Here is a 17,955-nt window from a genome sequence, read left to right on the forward strand (position 1 = left end):
CACACACACGTGTGTGTGTCTATAAGGGAGCATGTCTATGAGGCTCATCTACGCTTTACAGCTCACTTATCTGGCCCCCGGGTGATTACTGTTTTTTTGCTTCCCTCTGGAATATGTAGAGTGGGTCGTATGCCCACCTCCCTTGTTCTCTGTAAAGCGCATTGTGTTGCCTCTGGGTATGAAATGCGCTATACAAATAAAGCTTTGATTGATTGATTGATCTACTCACACATCCAGTGCCAGTACCACCAGTACTATCTCTTTACCCTTCCACACAGACTCCTCACAGGCCTGGAGACAGACAAACACACCCCTACTGCGGCACATCTGGCCTATAGGCACAAGACCCTCTTTGTGCTGGGGCTCTGGGAGAGCTCCCCCTGGTGTTTGTGGCTAGTATCGACATGAGGATAGCGGGAGTTTTTCACTCAAGTGTATCCTTTCAGAACAGTACAGCACACTATAGAGCTATTTTGGTCTTTGAGCATATTTTTGTGTACATGCATGTGTGCACGTTTGCGCACGATAGATAAACTGTTATAGTTGGTTACTGTCACCCCCCCTCTCATCTCCCTGGAGCTCACATTTCCCTCTCTCCTCTAACCTTCCTCCCGTTATCGTTCCTCCTGTTCTCTCACGTCTATTTTTTATCTCTCTCTCTCTCTGGCCCGAAGCAGAGCCCCGGCTCCTGCCCAACTCAGCTGGGCTGAGGATGAAAGCTGACGCACTCGTTTGATTCGCACACATGGCTGCGCTCGCTCCACAAATAAGCAGCATACCTAGAGTTGAACGCACGCGCAGACATGCAGGACTACACACAGATGCACAAGTAGGCTACATGCAGTAGGCTACAGACATGCATGCACCTGCTCACAGATTACGTGAGCACCTCTCACTATGGGGTGAATGGAGAGGTGAAAGGAGTCCACACACACACACACACACACACACACACACACACACACACACACACACACACACACACACACACTCACTCACACACGCACGCACGCACGCACGCACACACACACACACACACACACACACACACACACACACACACACACACACACACACACACACAAAGCAGTGACGGCAGATAACTGCAACCCCATCTATAAAAAGACATGCTGACACAGCGGCCTATAGATAAATGTGAGTAGCCTACAGACATCGCAACACCCCACAGCTGCATGGCCCAGTCTGGGTTTCTTACAGACGCAGAAGCACAAACACATAAATACACCGTGTCACTGTATAGAATCTGCTAGAGATAGTGTAGACAGAACTGTAGGGGCATACCATGCTGTTTTTAGATGCACCCATACACGTCAACACTGCTCAGTGCGTGTGTACCCAAGGGCCAGCCCAGTCTGTCCTGAATAATATGAGCTTAACAGAATGTCAAACTATGTTCATTTATAGAGCCTTTTATTTTAAGAAATTTCCCTAGGAAACATGTTACATGATACTGTGCTGCAGTGATGCCTGTATCTTTATCACCATCTAGAGTTCACCTCTGAAACACAACTTCCCCTCAGGATGGAGATAGGGCGATTCTGTCAATATGAAGGTGGACTAGAAAGAAAGTGAAATGAGACCAAGACAAGCTGCGGGAAAACAGATTAGACCTCTTTTACTATCAGGTATGTATGGTATATATGGTAATATCTTATATTTATATTGTGGTGGACACCAAATTATTCACCCCGGACCTCTGGGGAAATGTTGTTGGTGGCGGTTGCTGCTTCTTAAGGGCTTATAAGCCTTCCGGTTCCTTGCAGTCTTTCCTGCTGGTGGAAGTTGATCAAATTGTTCATTCGCCTCTCTCCTAGTCTCTTGGCACTACACGGGTGACCTCCGATGTGAGTCTTTAGAAGATTCTTCAGACTGCCTTTGAACTTGACGGAGAGAAGAGACGAGGAGGAGAGACAGGGGGAGCGTGCATTAGCGGACGAGACGCGGTACTACTACCATAGACAGATCATGAAAAAATGGGCCCCTGGGCCTGGACATGTAGAGGGGCCCCCCTCCCTACCAGCTCCCCCCACCCCCCTACAGCCTCCGCCGCAACACTGTTGTTCTCAGTTTGTTTTCTTTAAAAAACTGGAAATGCGAGGAACCTGCTGTAAAGCATCTGACTGCCTTGACTCTTTTTATTTTTGAATCTTTTGTTTTGCTGCTCCGCTTAATACAGTATGAGACGGTGCTCCATTTTACATGTACGTCTCTTTGTCAAGATCAAACAGATTGAACCAATTGACCTTGTGACCTGCACCTGTGTGATCTGTCTCGAGTTCACAAACTTTAATAGTGCCCTCTATAGACTAGTTTTATAGCCTACTCATTTATCTATGGAAAGGTAGCCTACTCTACATTCCCAAATATGTAGCCCACAGAAGCTTCTGTCTTTTAAAAAAAGACGTGGGCCCATTTAAACTGTTCAAAATATTAATGTTTTTTGTTTGTGTAAGGAATCTCACCCTAAATTTATATCGGTGTGCCTGCAACAAGAAATGCAAAGGGCCCCTTGAGGTCTTGGGCCCCTGGGCCTGGGCCCGGTAGGCCCGTTCGGTAATATGTATTTGACTACTACGTGGTACTTCTACAGCGTCCAGAGTGAGGAGCCTCCTCACGGACCCTCTAGCCGTATGAGGCGCTCAAGACCCACCTCCTGAACACCTTCGAGCTTTCCTCTTTCAAGAGAGCACGCCGTCTCTTCTCAATTCAAGTGGGCAAAAACGGGCCAGATTTCCTGTTCGTTGAGTTATTCCTACATTAAATTCCCCCCTGGGACGGCGCTGGCCAGCACTACCCTCACCGACCCGTGCCCATGCTGAGGAGGCAGACAAATTCTTCCCCCTGCCACTAAAGGCCCAAAGAAAATCCCACAGCTCCTGACCGGCGACAGAACACCGGCTTGTGCACCTGCTGTTGGCTACCTCACACGGTTCGGCGCCCAGGCCTAACGGTGCCGTTCCCCTTGCAGCTACAGGCTGGCGGAAAACGCAATAGCCGACGCTCAGGAATGGTCCTTATTGGCGAGACGGGCAAGCTGCTCTTCACCCGTGACACCGGGTGCGTTAAGTAACCGAGCGGCTCAGCTTGGCTCAGAGCTTAGAACACACTTAACAGGTTGCTCAGTTACGCTCACTGATCTGCTCAGAGCGCAAGTGAGCACTTCTAAACTACGATCAGTCTGAGCAAACACAAAAGAAGATGGATCCCGAAAGGATGCTCGTACAAAAGTCATTAAGCTACAAGGCAGGTGAAATCATGTATTAATGTTTTCATCCTGACCTTATTAACATTCTGGTACCACTAATGTTTGGCCACCATAGTTGGTACCAAAATCTGCATTGGCCCCTGGACTGAGGTAAGAGGGATATCGACCCCCCCGCCCCCCGAACTGTTGTTTTTACCTCTTTTGGGGGAGTCCAAATCATAATTAGGGGGTTCAGACCCCCCAATCCCCTCTGTAATTCGAACCATGGATGTGACAGCTATCCTCGTGTAGCGAGCCTTATGACTGTGTGACTGCTGTCTCTCCCCTCTCCTCTTTCCTTTCATCTTCCTGTAGAGGCCCTACTGTTGCTACATAAAACGTTTAATTCACTCATTCAATGCTCTGAATCCCCTACTGGTTACACAGCCAATTACAACCCTCTGTCGGGCTCAGCGTCTACAACTCTGCCGCCACCAGCAACCAGCACCCAATCAGTTCATGTTTTTATTTTCATTGTAAAATTTAAAAAAAAGTTACAAATACAGTGTGATTAGTAGTCTATGGCATTCAGAGATGTACTTCTATGACATACATATAAAAATTAGATTTTTTTCAACAAAGAACGACTGAGACAAACCAACACAACTTCTGTCTCCTGTCCGAATGTAAATGATCTAACAGTCATAAGGAACGGTGAAGATTTAATCTCCATATTTACAGTCACCTCAACATCGCACAGCCTGACCGTCCAGTAGAGTGGTGCTCAGAGAATGGCAATGAGCTGAGCCCTGAGTCAACACAGATCAACTTTGACCCCATAGCTCTGCGATAGTCACTTTCCTGCCTCCTCCTCCTTTAACAACATCTTATTTTTCACTTTCCTGTCACACGTCTTCCTGGTTTTCTTATTCTTCCCCATATCAGTTCTCTCCATCTTGACCTTATTCTTGACCTTGACCTCCTCCTCCTCCTGTTTAAGAGAAGGCACTTCTTTAAGCTTCTGGAACTTCTTGAGATCAGCACAGAACAACACCTGAGATTGAGAGAGATCGGGAGGGGGAGAAATACATGATTTCACTTGCACTGGGCAATAAATGTAATTATACATATAAATACATGTAATTATTTAAATACATTTAATTTTTCACACACATATACCACTCACCGAGTGTGCCCAACCAGCATAAGGACCCCATAGCTGCCTGAAGAAATCTCCTGTACAGAAATAAAATTATTCAATCAGAGATGCCATACTAGGAGAGGTGAATACAAGACAAGACTGATGATGATGAAGAGTTTCTGGATAATCTGAACTGACGATGACTGGGATGCACAGTCGGTATACTCTCCAGACCAGGGGTCATCAACTACATTTGTCCAAGGACCAGAATTTTTCTCTGAAGACACTGTGGGGGGCAGACTTTCAAATTATATTTTCAAAAATATATTATTTTATATTTTAACTTTCTTGTGAAAGTAACTGTAACTAATGACTAATTTTCTAACTTACCCAACACTGGTGTGAACAGACTCCTAAGACCTATAATGCACCCAGCCACCAGGGGGCGATCAAGCTATTTTGGCTTCACTTAGTTGGGACTGGGAAGCCATAAACTAGGAAATACGTCACTCTTAAAGAGCCTGAAGAGGAAAGAGGGGAATGTAATTTCTACCATTAACCAAATGTGAGTAGGCCATTTCAGCCTCAGATTTGTATTTGTGGATTAGAAGCCGCTGTGAACCCGTTCTGTTCTATGGACTCTTGAAAGCACCATTTATTTAGGTTGGGAAACCCTGATCTAGACAATCATTCAAACGCTGAGAGGTATAGAGGAGCCAGGCCCACAGGAGACTGCATCAAAGCCCACTCAGTGTCCCGTACCAATGTCGCGGTGGACCTTGTCTGTGAGACTCTTCTGCCCACTGCCAGCAGCACAGTTGTAGTCCCGCTTAGCGATCTGCCACACGTGCGTGTCCACGGGCACGGCACATGCCTTATCCAGGGACATCAGACACACGCAGTCTGCCACCTACAGGGAGAACCGAGAGTAGAACTTTTTACGACATGCAGGGAAAAAAATCTGTAACCAGAAACGGTGCTCGGAGAACACAGACCTCCGCCCATGAATGCATTTCGTGGCTCTGTGTGCGTGCATGTGCGTACAGTACCTGCAGCAGTGTTAATTTCGTTGACGAGAACTATGACTAAAACTATTCGTCAACGACAGTTTTGGGGTTATCGTCACGAGACGATAACTAAATAAAAATTAATGTATGATGACAAAAACTATGACTATATCTATTCACATTTTCGTCAAGACTAAAATGGTTATGGAGGGACGTATGGGAAAAGTTCAAATCTGAATGTCGAGGTTCGGGATGTGCGCAGTTGGATCATGGATGTATTAATAGAACGAGTTGGATGCAACCTACAGGTAGCCTGTGTGTATTTAGCCTACATTTGAATAGTACCGTTGCTACACCGGCCGGCAGGAAGTCACCTAACAGCATACGACTGCTGCGCCTGAACTGTTCAGTAAATGACCACAGTTCAGAAATGTCTTTGTCAACGTTCGCACACACCGGGAGAAAGAGGAGAGCAGACATCTGGATAAACTTCATATTTGATGCAAAGGAAAACAAAACCATTTGTAAACCGTGTGGGGTGAAAATGACTGGCAAAAATACAACAAACTTAAAGCGACATTTGGAGAACAGTCATCCCGAAATTCACGAGAAGGTAAGCACCCCCCCACCCCCGGCTAACGTTACTGTATTAGCTAAAACCAAGCTGGTGTGTTTCTGAAATACTTCAAATACAATACAAGCTAAAAGAAACCAGTGTTTCACGTAGGTTTGTGGCGGGGGAGAACTGAAGTGTCTGATCATTGCAACGCTAACGTTAGTGGCTAGCTAATGTTAGGCACAGGTTAGCTAGCAACAAGTGGGGTGATGCTTGTGGCGGCTGGCGGGGGTATCTAGCGTTAGCTAGTCTGGGTAAGCTAGCTAAGCAACTACTGCTGCTGTCTGATGTTATACTGTAGCTAGATGGATAAGACACGAACAGTTAGCTACCTGGCGCCGTCATAGCCCCTCTCCTCCGGTGTGACTTTAGCTAGCCTGTGCCTGATGTTAGCTAGCCTGACTAGCCAACTAGTGCTGACATGATAATGTTATAGCTTGCTATATCAGGCACAAACACAGTTAGCATCAGACTGGGGGAGAGGAATGCTTCATTATGAAACTGTCTGACAGAAGCAGCCACGCTACAGATGCCCAGGGCAGCTGTGGCTACAGATGTAGCTTACCACCACCGGTATGACTGTCTGAATGAATACTGGACTCTGTAAAGCGCTCTGGGTTTCATGAAGGGCGCTATATAAATCCAACTTGATTGATGGATTGAACTAAGCCTGTTAAATTTGAGTTGTCTAAATCTATGGTAGATTTCGTCGACTAAAATCGTAATGATATTTAGTCAACTAAAACTAGACTAAAACTAAAACAAGTCAGATGACTAAAATATGACTAAAACTAAATGGCATTTTAGTCAAAAGACTATGACTAAAACAAAATCATAATTTGCTGTCAAAATTAACACTGACCTGCAGGACATGTTTGGTATTGCTACATTTGTTAGGTCGCAAACTTTATGCCAGTTCAAACCCCGTGCCTCTGTGACCTTCCCTTGTCGAGATATAGCCATTTTAATTCCCCCCATTGACAATGAATGGGGGTAATTTTTCGCTCCTGAGCCTAAGTCCAAAACATGAATTGAGGTGAATGGTATATATACATACTGCGTTTCTAACCTTCGCTATTTCCCACTGCAAAATACTTTTCCAAAATGTTTCGAGGAGCTCAACGTCAAATCATGCAATGGAGAGAGGTAGTCGTTGCTGCCATCTGGTGGTCGGTTGGAAGTATTAATAACTCCTATACATTCATCTATAGATTCTATACTATAATGAGAGAAACGGTAAGGAGGGCCGGGTGCGGGTATGTACGGCCAACCATGCACTTCACCACCTAGCCCCCAGAGGGCGCTGCAACAGGATTCAAATGGCCATATCTTCACGGGTGAAGGTTACAGAGACACACGGTTTCGACTGAAGAATTATCTCGATGTACCCAACGCAGCAATAAACATGTCCCGCTCCCACGCATGTGCAGGCGCACACAGCCCCCCAAAAAACTCAGCAAAGCCTGCTCCCCCCGGGGAGTTCGCTACAGACAGCCCGACTACGATGGCTGCATGGGCACTGTGCACTAGTAGATTTAAAGAGAAAAATAATTTGTGGATCTGCATGGTAATTCATATCTGCTCCAAAATGTAATCAGGTCCAGGGTACCTCGGGCGGAATATATGTATGAACGTCACAGGATTATTTGTTTTTGAGCCATGGTGCAAACAAGATCCATCCAGCCATATATCCAACCATCCACCTAGCCACCTACATACCCACACACAGACAGCAGTGAACACCATACTTTTGGTTTGGTATACTCCTTAGCAAAGGTGTAAAATCCAGCTTCAGAAAGTAAAAACACTGACCATAAATTAATAGGCTGATTTCACTAATTAACTCCCCTACCTGGCTCAAGAGTTAATTAGAATTAGCTGGTTCATATTGCATGGTTGGAGCAAATGCATGGTCAGTATTTTTACTTTCTGAAATGGGGTTTTACACCTCTGCACCGTAGGTCTTGATTGACTGTACCTTGAGGCCAACCCCAGGCAGAGTGCGCAGTGCGTCTCGGGCCTGCAGATAGGGGGCGCTGCGGAGGCCCTGGAGCCACTGGGGCCCATGTGTGTCTTGGATCTGCCGGGCACTCTGCTGCAGGAACCGGGCCCGGTAGCCAAAGCCTAGATCCCTTAGACACGCCTCTACACTGCTGTCTGCCAATCACAGCACAGAGGATTACTACTGAGATATTACAAGTCGACACCCCTAACACACACAGGTAAGGTAAGAATGGAAACATGCAGGTAAGAATGGACAAGGAACAAAAATGAGAAAGGGGGAGTGAGGGTGGAGGAGAGACAGAACACATGTCTAGATGCGTACGGGGAGTGCCCTGCATTGTACCTGCGAGAGCATGCAGTGAGGGGAAGTCATGGTAGCTGGTCTGGTCCAGCTGGCACAGCGGGGTGCCCAGGGACTGGCACAGCCTCTCCACCATGCCCTGGATACGGGAGATGTGGTTGTTGGAGGTGCAGATGAAGGAGAACAGACACTCGGTGGGGTCCTGGCGCAGCATACGCACACCTGTTGACACAACACAGACATCTTTGGGGTTATAACTTTGCAAGGTGCATTCACACACCTTAAATTCAGCCTATTATACACTCACATGTGTATTCTCTCTTCCTGTCTAACACACACACACACACACACACACACACACACACACATAACACACACACAGTCTATGGGAAGATCTTAGCAGCCTACCTGTAAAGATATTGGCGATATGTCTGAAGTGAGGGTCCGCTACTCCCCACTCACGGTACAGCTCCCCCAGATTCACCTTCAACTGGAAGTAGTCCCTCAGCATCTCCTCATCCTCCCTCCTATCCTGCTCCGGGGTTATGGGCACGGGCTCCTCCTCTTCCTCCTTCATCCCTTTCACTCTCTTCCCTGATCCGCTTGATTCTGGAGGCAAAGCCGCTCTCCTCTTCCTCCCTCCCCCCTCTCGTCCTGCGCAGCTGCCTTGGCTGGTGTAGGTGTGATACCACAGAGTATCGTCCGTCTGGGTGAGAGTCCATACTCTCCCCCCCATAACTCCAGTCCAGTGGCCCTCTCCTGTCTCATGCCAGCTGTAGGGGGTAAAGTAGTTCAAAGATGTGCTAGTAATGTGTTAGAGGAATTGGTGCACTACATTACCTACATACGGTGTCATATTATATGGTGTATAGGGTGTCAGTAAGGGTATCTCACCGGAAGGTCTGTCCACAACCGAGAGTGAGGTCCAGCCTCAGCTCAGACCGTGCACAGGCTAGGGACCGCCAAGCCTTCGTGCCTGCAGACAGCAACGCATGCTGGGGCATAGTGAAGATGTTCAGGCTGGCCAATCATCACCACGTTGTTTGCACCATGTAACGTTGCAGTCGGTGGATACCCCGTGTTAGGACGAGATAACGGTCAATAAAGCGGTTGTTTCCTATGGTATCTCCACTTTTTGTGGTGGCTAGCCTGGATGGCGTCTACTGCTGTTTTGTTCTGTCGCCCCGACTCGCCCGCTGTATAATGTGTGGACGACTAATGACTTTCACGGAGTTTGACAGACTTTGTTGGGCAACAAAGACATGACCATGCGATAAACTATAAGTAGCATGTTGGTTTAGAGTACATTGTAATGATGATGCTGTTTTATTATTATTATTGTTATAACAAAATAACCATCGGAACAGTCACAAAGTCGTATCATGAAGCGATGTAGTGGCATAAATCTGAATCTGATGCAATATTACACATAAACCTCCTCCCTTTCTGTTGTAAACACAACTAACGATTGGCTTCCTCATGACGACTCCAACAAAACCCACTTGTGATTGGAAGCTGCTTCCAGGAAGTCCTGTATGATTGGTTCGTACGCTTGTACAATTTATTCCGTAAGTAGAGGAAGTTCCGCCCGCCCCGTCAGTGAGATTCCTTTTGCGGCGTGACTGGCCGGTGTAGTGCAGCTGTGAAACATGGCGGACACGTTGGCCCTCTTTACTTCTATTGGCCTGACTGAGCAGAAAGCGAAAGAGACTTTGAAAAATGAAGCCCTAAGTTCTGCCCTGAAGGATTCCATTTCTCAGGTAGGAACAGACATGGAACCACGTGTGATATAAATGTTGACCATCATGCGATTATTGTTTACCGAGTTGATATGAGCTAACCGTAACGTTACTCCACTTCATTCTCTATCTTCAGCTGCTTGACTGAACAGAAAACCATTGAAAAGTCTAGAAGAACAGTTAGCTAGCTAACGTTAGCTATGTGTTGGTCTGACTGTCGGCCCCACCTTCCATTAATCTAATTTGCTCTTTGATCTGATCATTGTCTTTGATAAAGTGCTGGAATAGTCTATAAGTTTCGTTTTAAGTGTCCCCTGTCTATGAAGTTTCGTTTTAAGTATCTTGTAACCTCTCTCTCTCTCTCTCTCTCTCTCTCTCTCTCTCTCTCTCTCTCTCTCTCTCTCTCCCCCTTCCCTAGTATCCCATTATAGCCGATCTACACTTGTCTTTGTAAATGACAAGTGCACAGACTGAACTTCTGAATTAAACAACTAGCCCGTTCTCTCATCATGGAGTAGTATGAGCTGTTTGTGGATGACATGACATATTTGATGACTAATGCTAGACTGTTTTCCCCCATCTGCTTGTTGTCCATAGGCCCAGCTGGTCCATGGGGTGGACAAAGCCATGGGCACCATGCTGTACAGCATGGCGTCTCGCCTGAAAGACCTGAAGCGCCTGGCCTTCCTCACAGAATACATCGCCCAGCGCAAGATCTGCACAGAGCTGCAGCTGGCAGGTAGGCAGGCTATGCACGCACACACACATACACACACACACACACACACACACACACACACACACACACACACACACACACACACACACACACACACACACACACACACACACAGACTGTCATGTTGATACACTCATGCTGTCTCCAGCTGCTCTGGACTTTGTGAAGAGCCACCCTCAGGACCCCATGAATCAGAAGGAGTTTGAGTCGGCGTGTGGAGTGGGAGTGGTCGTCACACCAGAGCAGATTGAGGATGTGGTGAGGACTTGCGCACATCCCATATCAGCTCCTGGGAATGTAGAAGCTCTGGATACACCGCAACCTGGTTTATATCAGAATATTCACGTCACTATGCATACAGTGCAGCAGATCCTTCCAAATCAAACGGGGTCAGTTGGTTGATTTAAGGAGAGGCAGGGTAGCGAGGAACAAGGTACTTACTGTAGATTTGTGTATGATGATGATGATGATGACGATAATGACGACCATGATGATGACGATGATGATGATGATGATGATGATGGTCAGCTACTGCTGCTCACTACCATTGGTCTGTTCTATTGAGGTGGAGGCGGTGATCCAGAAACACAAGGAGCAGCTGGTGAAGGAGAGGTATCGCTTTAACATGGGATTGCTCATGGGTAAGACCTCAGCCCTGTCTCAGCTCGTACTCTCACACTAACTGCTGCTCGCTGGTCTCATGACGAATGTGAATCATCCATTATAGGAGAGGCTCGCACTGCTCTGAAGTGGGCTGATGGGAAGATCGTCAAAAACGAGGTGGACATGCAGGTGAGGACGTCCTGTGTGTTGATGATGTCATACTGTATGACATCACCAATGACGTCAGATATGATACAGTTTGACGGTATATTATCCTAAGCCAAAGCACACAAGCACGTGAAGGCACACAGTGTGTACATGGTGTGAAAACCCCCGCCTTGCTCTCTCAGGTCCTGCAGCTTTTGGGCCCCAAGACAGAGGCAGACCTGGAGAAAAAACCCAAGGTAACGCCTCTCCACACCTTACTGCTACACACCGTAGAATCCTCTCCACACCTTACTGCTACACACCGTAGAATCCTCGGGATCACGTGGCACACTGACTAGTAATATCCCATTTTCACACCTTGGCTTATGATATTAAAGGTGCCATGTCATATTTATGGGGGTTTTCTTCATATATCTATATTAGCAAATTAACCAGGTTAAATATGCATGGTTGTTGAAGGGAACATGTCCAAGTATTTTCCCATACTGCATATGTTGACAGTGTAGTCTGTTGAGTGTTCCTGGCCAGACTGCACTGTTCACAAACTGGACGACACCTACATGTACTCATTTTGCAAACGGCTTGCATGTCAACGTAGATGATATGTAATATTGCGAGTGCAGGTCCCGAAGGCCAAAGCACCTGAGAGTGAGACCAAGGTGAATCAGGAGGAGGTTGCAGTGAACGGTAAGAACCAGCTGAAGGTTTGGAATGCTCACTGTGGTGTCATTCTAATAGTAATAATTAATTTTATTTATAGTTAATTCTTATTCTCTAAGTACATGGATGTACAGAGTTCAAAGTATACTTATTGTGTGTTGCTTTGGATACAAGTGTCCATACCACCAAGTGTTATACCAGTGCTATAAATGACTAACATGTAAATGTGTTAATGTAGGGGATGTGAAAATGGAGGGCAAATCGTTGATGGAGCAGCTCAGAGGAGAGGCACTGAAGTTCCACAAACCAGGTGGGACGGAGTCCCTTTACTAGCAGTCGCTACGCTACAAAATGCTAATCTTACCACTGAAGCCTCTTAACCCCTGCCCCTCCCTGCAGGAGAGAACTATAAAACGGAGGGCTACGTGGTCACTCCCAAAACCATGGAGCTGCTAAAGAAGCACCTGGAGTTCACTGGTGGACAGGTAGGCGAGATGAGGCTTGATGATGATGAAGGGGCCAGTGTTGCCTTACTCATTAGGAAGCATCATACTGGTTTTAAACGTAGGCTGAACGATGTCTCACCTCCTCATCTGGGTTCCCCCGTCCCGCCTCTGAACCCCTGCAGATCCGCACGCGCTTCCCCCCCGAGCCCAACGGGATCCTCCACATCGGTCACGCCAAGGCCATCAACTTCAATTTTGGTTACGCCAAGGTAGGTAGGACCTAGTGTTGCTCCGCACACACACACACACACACACACACGCACGCAGGCACACAAACACACACACACACACACACTGTTATAATAGTTTTGCTTTTTTCATTCGTTTTTATTTTTATATATCGTTTAAACTTAACTTAAACTTAACTAGTTTTTTTTTTTTTTTTGATGCTTAGTTTTAGTTTCGTTTTTATTAGTTTCAGTATTAGTTTTATTTATTTTTTCTTCTGCGCTAGCCTCATGAGACCATCCTGATCTTGTGAGCTCACATTATTTCACTCTGTGTGAAACAGACCATCTTGCACACGTCAGGTTACTTCTGCGCAGGGGCACAGCCCCAAAAAAATGGAGGATAGATTTCATATCCACCCAAAATACTAGGCTTATGTATGAAATGAAAAAGACTAAAACTAAGGACGTTTTCTCAATCATTTTAGTTTATTTTAGTTAGTTTTGTAAACACACTACAGTTATAGTTAGTGGTCGTTTTTTTGTAAAGCCTAGTTTTTGTTTTTATTTCGGTTAATTAAAATGTTTTTTTACACCTAGTTTTCGTTTTTTAGTTAGTTTTCGTTAACTATAATAACCTTGACACACACACCAGTACATCACCCCCCCCCCCCCCACACACACCACTACAGTGAGCAGTCTCCTTTGGCCCTGACATGGTCTGTGGCTCCCCCGTCAGGCCAACGATGGGATCTGCTTCCTGCGGTATGACGACACCAACCCAGAGAAGGAGGAGGAGAAGTACTTCACTGCCATCAAGGACATGGTGGAGTGGCTGGGTGAGTCTAACCGCTGCCCGATATTATCATAATATCAGTGTCACTACAACATTGTTACAACATCAGTGTAACAGATGAATTAGCATGGCAAAAGTGCCACTGTTGGTTTGGGTTGCTTTATATGACAAAAACGCTGAGAGAGAGCACACCCAGTGTGAGGTGCTTGCTAGGGCACTATACCATTCAGATTAAGAAGAATAGCCACATACTCACCCACATACTCTCAGGGTTGCTCTACAACCATGAGAACTCCAAATGCCTAAGAGTCAACAATATCCTTGTCCACAATGAGCCACCATACGGTATTAATAAAGTGAGTGTTTGGGTTTCTCCCCCTCTCTCTGTCTCAGGTTATAAGCCCTATGCGATCACTCATGCATCAGACAACTTCCAGCGCCTCTACGACCTGGCAGTGGATCTTATTCGCAGGTGAGTAAGGCTATAAGTCAGAGGGACAGAAGTGTGTGCGTGTGTGTGTGTGAGTATGTGTTTATACCTGAATGCATCTTAATTCTGTTTAACTGCCATTCCAGGGGCCACGCCTACATCTGCCACCAGCGGGGGGAGGAGCTGAAGGGCCACAACACGCCCCCGTCGCCATGGCGAGACCGTCCTGTTGAGGAGTCATTGGTCCTGTTCGACAGGATGAGGCGGGGCCTGTTCGCTGAGGGCGAGGTGACGCTCCGGATGAAGATGGTGATGGAGGACGGCAAGATGGACCCCGTGGCCTACAGGATTAAATACACACCGCACCACTGTACAGGAGATGAATGGTATGACGCACACACACACACACACACACACGCTGCTGTGTTTCTGTTCTTTTGCACTCATCCCTGTTCTGCTTCGTCCTCCTCTCTCCTCAGGTGTATCTATCCCACCTACGACTACACCCACTGTCTGTGTGACTCCATCGAGGACATCACACACTCACTTTGCACCAAAGAGTTCCAGGCTAGGTGTGTTGTTTGTGTGTGTGTGTTGTGTGTGTGTGTGTGGGCGGGCCATCTGCTATGACAGTTATTCCTGCATGCTTGTGTGTGTGCATGTTTAAGTCATGTGTTAAATAAATATGCATGAGTTAAATAAATATGCGTGTGTTTCCCAGGCGGTCATCGTATTTCTGGCTGTGCAACGCTCTGGATGTGTACTGTCCAGTGCAGTGGGAGTACGGGCGTCTGAACCTCACCTACACCGTCGTCTCCAAGAGGAAGATCATCAAACTGGTGGAGACCGGAGCTGTCAGGTCAGAAAACTCTATGGTGGAGTGTGTGTGTGTGTGTGTGTGTGTGTGTGTGTGTGTGTGTGTGTGTGTGCGCGTGTGTATTCACTGTTTGTGTGTTGCAGGGATTGGGACGACCCTCGTCTCTTCACTTTGACTGCGCTGAGGAGGAGGGGCTTCCCACCCGAGGCCATCAACAACTTCTGTGCACGGGTAGGATGGATGGAGGGAATGATGGATGGAGGGAGGGAGGGAGGGAGGGAGGGAGGGATGGATGGCTGGATGGAGGGAGGGATGAAGGGATGGATGGATGGATGGATGGATGGAGGGATGGAGGGATGGAGGGAGGGATGAAGGGATGGATGGATGGATGGATGGATGGATGGATGGATGGATGGATGGAGGGATGAAAGGATGAGGTGAACAGTAGGGCTGTGTGAAGCTCAGGAGAAGAATAATTTTGCATTATTTTAATGAATGTTGGCAGTTGAGGAGTAGGAAAGGGAAAATTATCTACAAATAGCATCAAATGTAGCTTTTTGGTTGTTGTTTTTTTCCAGGTGGGAGTCACTGTTGCTCAGGTAACGATGGAGCCCCACCTACTGGAGGCTTGTGTGAGGGATGTGCTCAATGACACCGCCCCTCGCGTCATGGCTATCCTGGAGCCCCTTAAAGTGACCATCAGCAACCTGCCGGAGGACACACAGGTGTGTTCTCACACACACACACACACACACACACACACACACACACACACACACACCGACTCTGTGGATATTGGTCTTGCATTGTGATTTACGCACCGAGGCCAACAACCTCCTTTTTTCTTCCCAGACGGATGTGCACGTACCCAACTTCCCTGCCAACGAGGCCAAAGGCAGCCATGTGGTTCCCTTCACGCGCACCATCTTCATCGAACGGAGTGACTTCAGAGAGGTCAGTCTGTTCGAGAACGTGCTAGAACAGCCTCCCAGCAGCGTGTGACCGCGTGTCTCTGTAATGCTCGTGGTCTTTGCGTGTCTGGGAAGATGACTGCTCTGTATCTGACTGACTGACTCTGACTGACTGTCTCTGACTGACTGTCTCTGACTGTCTCTGATTGACTGTCTCTGATTGACTGTCTCTGATTGACTGTCTCTGATTGAGTGTCTCTGACTGAGTGTCTCTGACTGACTGTCTCTGACTGACTGTCTCTGATTGACTGACTGTCTCTGACTGACTGTCTCTGATTGACTGACTGTCTCTGACTGACTCTGATTGTCTGAATGTCTCTGACTGACTGTCTCTGATTGACTGACTGTCTCTGACTGAATGTCTCTGACTGACTGTCTCTGACTGTCTCTGATTGAATGTCTCTGACTGAGTGTCTCTGACTGACTGTCTCTGACTGACTGTCTCTGGCTGACTGTCTCTCTGCAGGTGATGGAGAAGGGCTACAAGCGGCTGACCCCAGATCAGCCTGTTGGTCTGAGGCATGCTGGGTACGTCATCTCAGTGCAGCGAGTCGTCAAGGTAACACCTCCCTCAGACCACCTCAGCACCGTCACTAAACGGACGACTTTATCGAGACTATGAACATAAACCTCATCTGTTATTCTAACATGCTACTCTAAGAAAATAACAGCACACCACTCCCTCTGCTCCTAATCTCTTTCTCTGTGTCTTTTTACCCTCTGTCCTCTTGTGTATCTCTACCTCCGCCTGTTCTCTCCGTCTCTCTCCCAGGACTTGGAGGGGAAGGTGGTGGAACTGGAGGTGAGCTGCTGCGTCTCCTCCGAGGCAGCGGAGAAACCCAAGGCCTTCATCCACTGGGTCAGCCAGCCCCTCCGGTGTGAAGTGCGCCTCTACGAAAGACTGTAAGTGACAGAGAAGTGTCTCTGTATTTAAGAGATTTTTTCATTATTATTGAACGGAAACCGCGTGTATTTTAAGTCAACATGAATACGTAATTAAATCCTCTGTCCGTTTGGACTGCCCGTGTAGATTCCTGCACAAAAATCCAGAGGACTCATCTGAGGTGCCTGGAGGCTTCCTTAGTGACATCAACCCTGTAAGCATGGTGTAATGGAGACCTACATATACATGTACCTAAATATAAACTCAATGAACAGGGTGGATAAATCTCTGACATCACTTCTCTTTTTGTCTCTCAGAACTCCCTCCAGGTGATTGACAGTGCCTTGGTGGACTCTTCAGTGAGAGCGGCGAAGGTCTTTGATAACTTCCAGTTTGAGAGAGTGGGTTACTTCTCTTTGGACCCTGACAGCACTTCAGACAAGGTACACCCAGTTAATATCAAAAACATGGGCAAACTATTGAAACCATACACAGTCTAATGTGTTAGATTTCTACAAAAAAACAACACATAAATATGTGCATAACCTCTTGCCTCCAACTCCCTACAGCTCGTCTTCAACAGAACAGTCACCCTCAAAGAGGATCCTGGGAAGATCTGATTGGACGGACCGGGATCAAGCTGTACCACCTACTTCCCATGAACCCTTGGAAACATTTTGAGTGTGTGTTTGAGAGGCATCTCTCCCAGTGGAGCATCAGCACAGGCTTTGGGCATCGTGTCACACAAGTGACCTCCGGAGACACCGGCCGATACTACTACTGTGACATCATCAGCGACAATTCCTCCTGGCTTAATTTCTCTGTCCACTATAACACATCTCTCCCATTATCATAAACATGGCAGTGTATTGAGGGCCTTACTGTTCATTTTTATTGGTGAAGCTTCGTCCGTAGCCTGTACAGATGCCACACAGAATGGAGGCTCTCAAATGCAATGTTTGGTTTTCTTACTTAGATGTGGTGTGTCACCTTCTCCCAGCAGCCATATATGGTTGTGTTTTTTGTAACCTTAGAGAGAACTGTGACAATTTACATTTTGAGAAGAAACCATGAATAAATATTTAAATACAAAACGCTTCTGCCTCCTTCAACACTGCAATCACCACTGATGTAAACGGAGTGGCCTGAATGAACTGACCAGCTCAGTCAAATTGTTCACACTGTATATGGCAATACACAAG

At 46.9% G+C, this 17,955-nt stretch overlaps 2 protein-coding genes across 2 annotated transcripts; one reads left to right on the forward strand and one right to left on the reverse strand.

Moving 5' to 3' along the window:
* Positions 1-3,792: 3,792 nt before the first annotated feature.
* On the reverse strand, positions 3,793-9,445 carry ogg1 (8-oxoguanine DNA glycosylase). The gene is made up of 7 exons (XM_084446255.1): positions 9,169-9,445; positions 8,683-9,047; positions 8,317-8,496; positions 7,948-8,126; positions 5,109-5,256; positions 4,392-4,441; positions 3,793-4,259 (listed from the first exon to the last, which is right to left on the reverse strand). Exons 1-7 carry the CDS (start codon positions 9,276-9,278, stop codon positions 4,059-4,061), a joined length of 1,233 nt encoding a protein of 410 aa, XP_084302381.1. The 5' UTR covers positions 9,279-9,445; the 3' UTR covers positions 3,793-4,058.
* Positions 9,446-9,897: 452 nt separating this feature from the next.
* On the forward strand, positions 9,898-17,823 carry qars1 (glutaminyl-tRNA synthetase 1). Its single transcript, XM_084446250.1, has 23 exons — positions 9,898-10,034; positions 10,611-10,752; positions 10,901-11,010; positions 11,318-11,393; positions 11,480-11,544; positions 11,706-11,759; positions 12,147-12,210; positions 12,422-12,493; positions 12,583-12,668; positions 12,812-12,898; positions 13,596-13,695; positions 14,046-14,124; positions 14,229-14,468; positions 14,562-14,654; positions 14,804-14,941; positions 15,043-15,130; positions 15,478-15,624; positions 15,752-15,853; positions 16,337-16,429; positions 16,643-16,773; positions 16,901-16,967; positions 17,071-17,196; positions 17,323-17,823. Exons 1-23 carry the CDS (start codon positions 9,924-9,926, stop codon positions 17,371-17,373), a joined length of 2,322 nt encoding a protein of 773 aa, XP_084302376.1. The 5' UTR covers positions 9,898-9,923; the 3' UTR covers positions 17,374-17,823.
* Positions 17,824-17,955: the final 132 nt, after the last annotated feature.

Source organism: Borostomias antarcticus (assembly GCF_949987555.1).
Source record: "Borostomias antarcticus genome assembly, chromosome: 11".
Classification (NCBI taxonomy): domain Eukaryota; kingdom Metazoa; phylum Chordata; class Actinopteri; order Stomiiformes; family Stomiidae; genus Borostomias; species Borostomias antarcticus.

What these genes read in the sequence shown, in the direction of transcription:
- ogg1 (XM_084446255.1), bottom strand. Translation starts at nt 9,278, where the DNA reads ATGCCCCAGCATGCGTTGCTGTCTGCAGGCACGAAGGCTTGGCGGTCC. An exon ending in CTCACTGCATGCTCTCGCAG is followed by an intron (nt 8,127 to 8,316) that starts GTACAATGCAGG and finishes TGTGATTGGCAG; the next exon opens with ACAGCAGTGTAGAGGCGTGT. An exon ending in TGCCTGGGGTTGGCCTCAAG is followed by an intron (nt 5,257 to 7,947) that starts GTACAGTCAATC and finishes TTCTCCCTGTAG; the next exon opens with GTGGCAGACTGCGTGTGTCT.
- qars1 (XM_084446250.1), top strand. Translation starts at nt 9,924, where the DNA reads ATGGCGGACACGTTGGCCCTCTTTACTTCTATTGGCCTGACTGAGCAG. An exon ending in GGAGGAGGTTGCAGTGAACG is followed by an intron (nt 12,211 to 12,421) that starts GTAAGAACCAGC and finishes GTGTTAATGTAG; the next exon opens with GGGATGTGAAAATGGAGGGC. An exon ending in ACTGAAGTTCCACAAACCAG is followed by an intron (nt 12,494 to 12,582) that starts GTGGGACGGAGT and finishes CCCTCCCTGCAG; the next exon opens with GAGAGAACTATAAAACGGAG.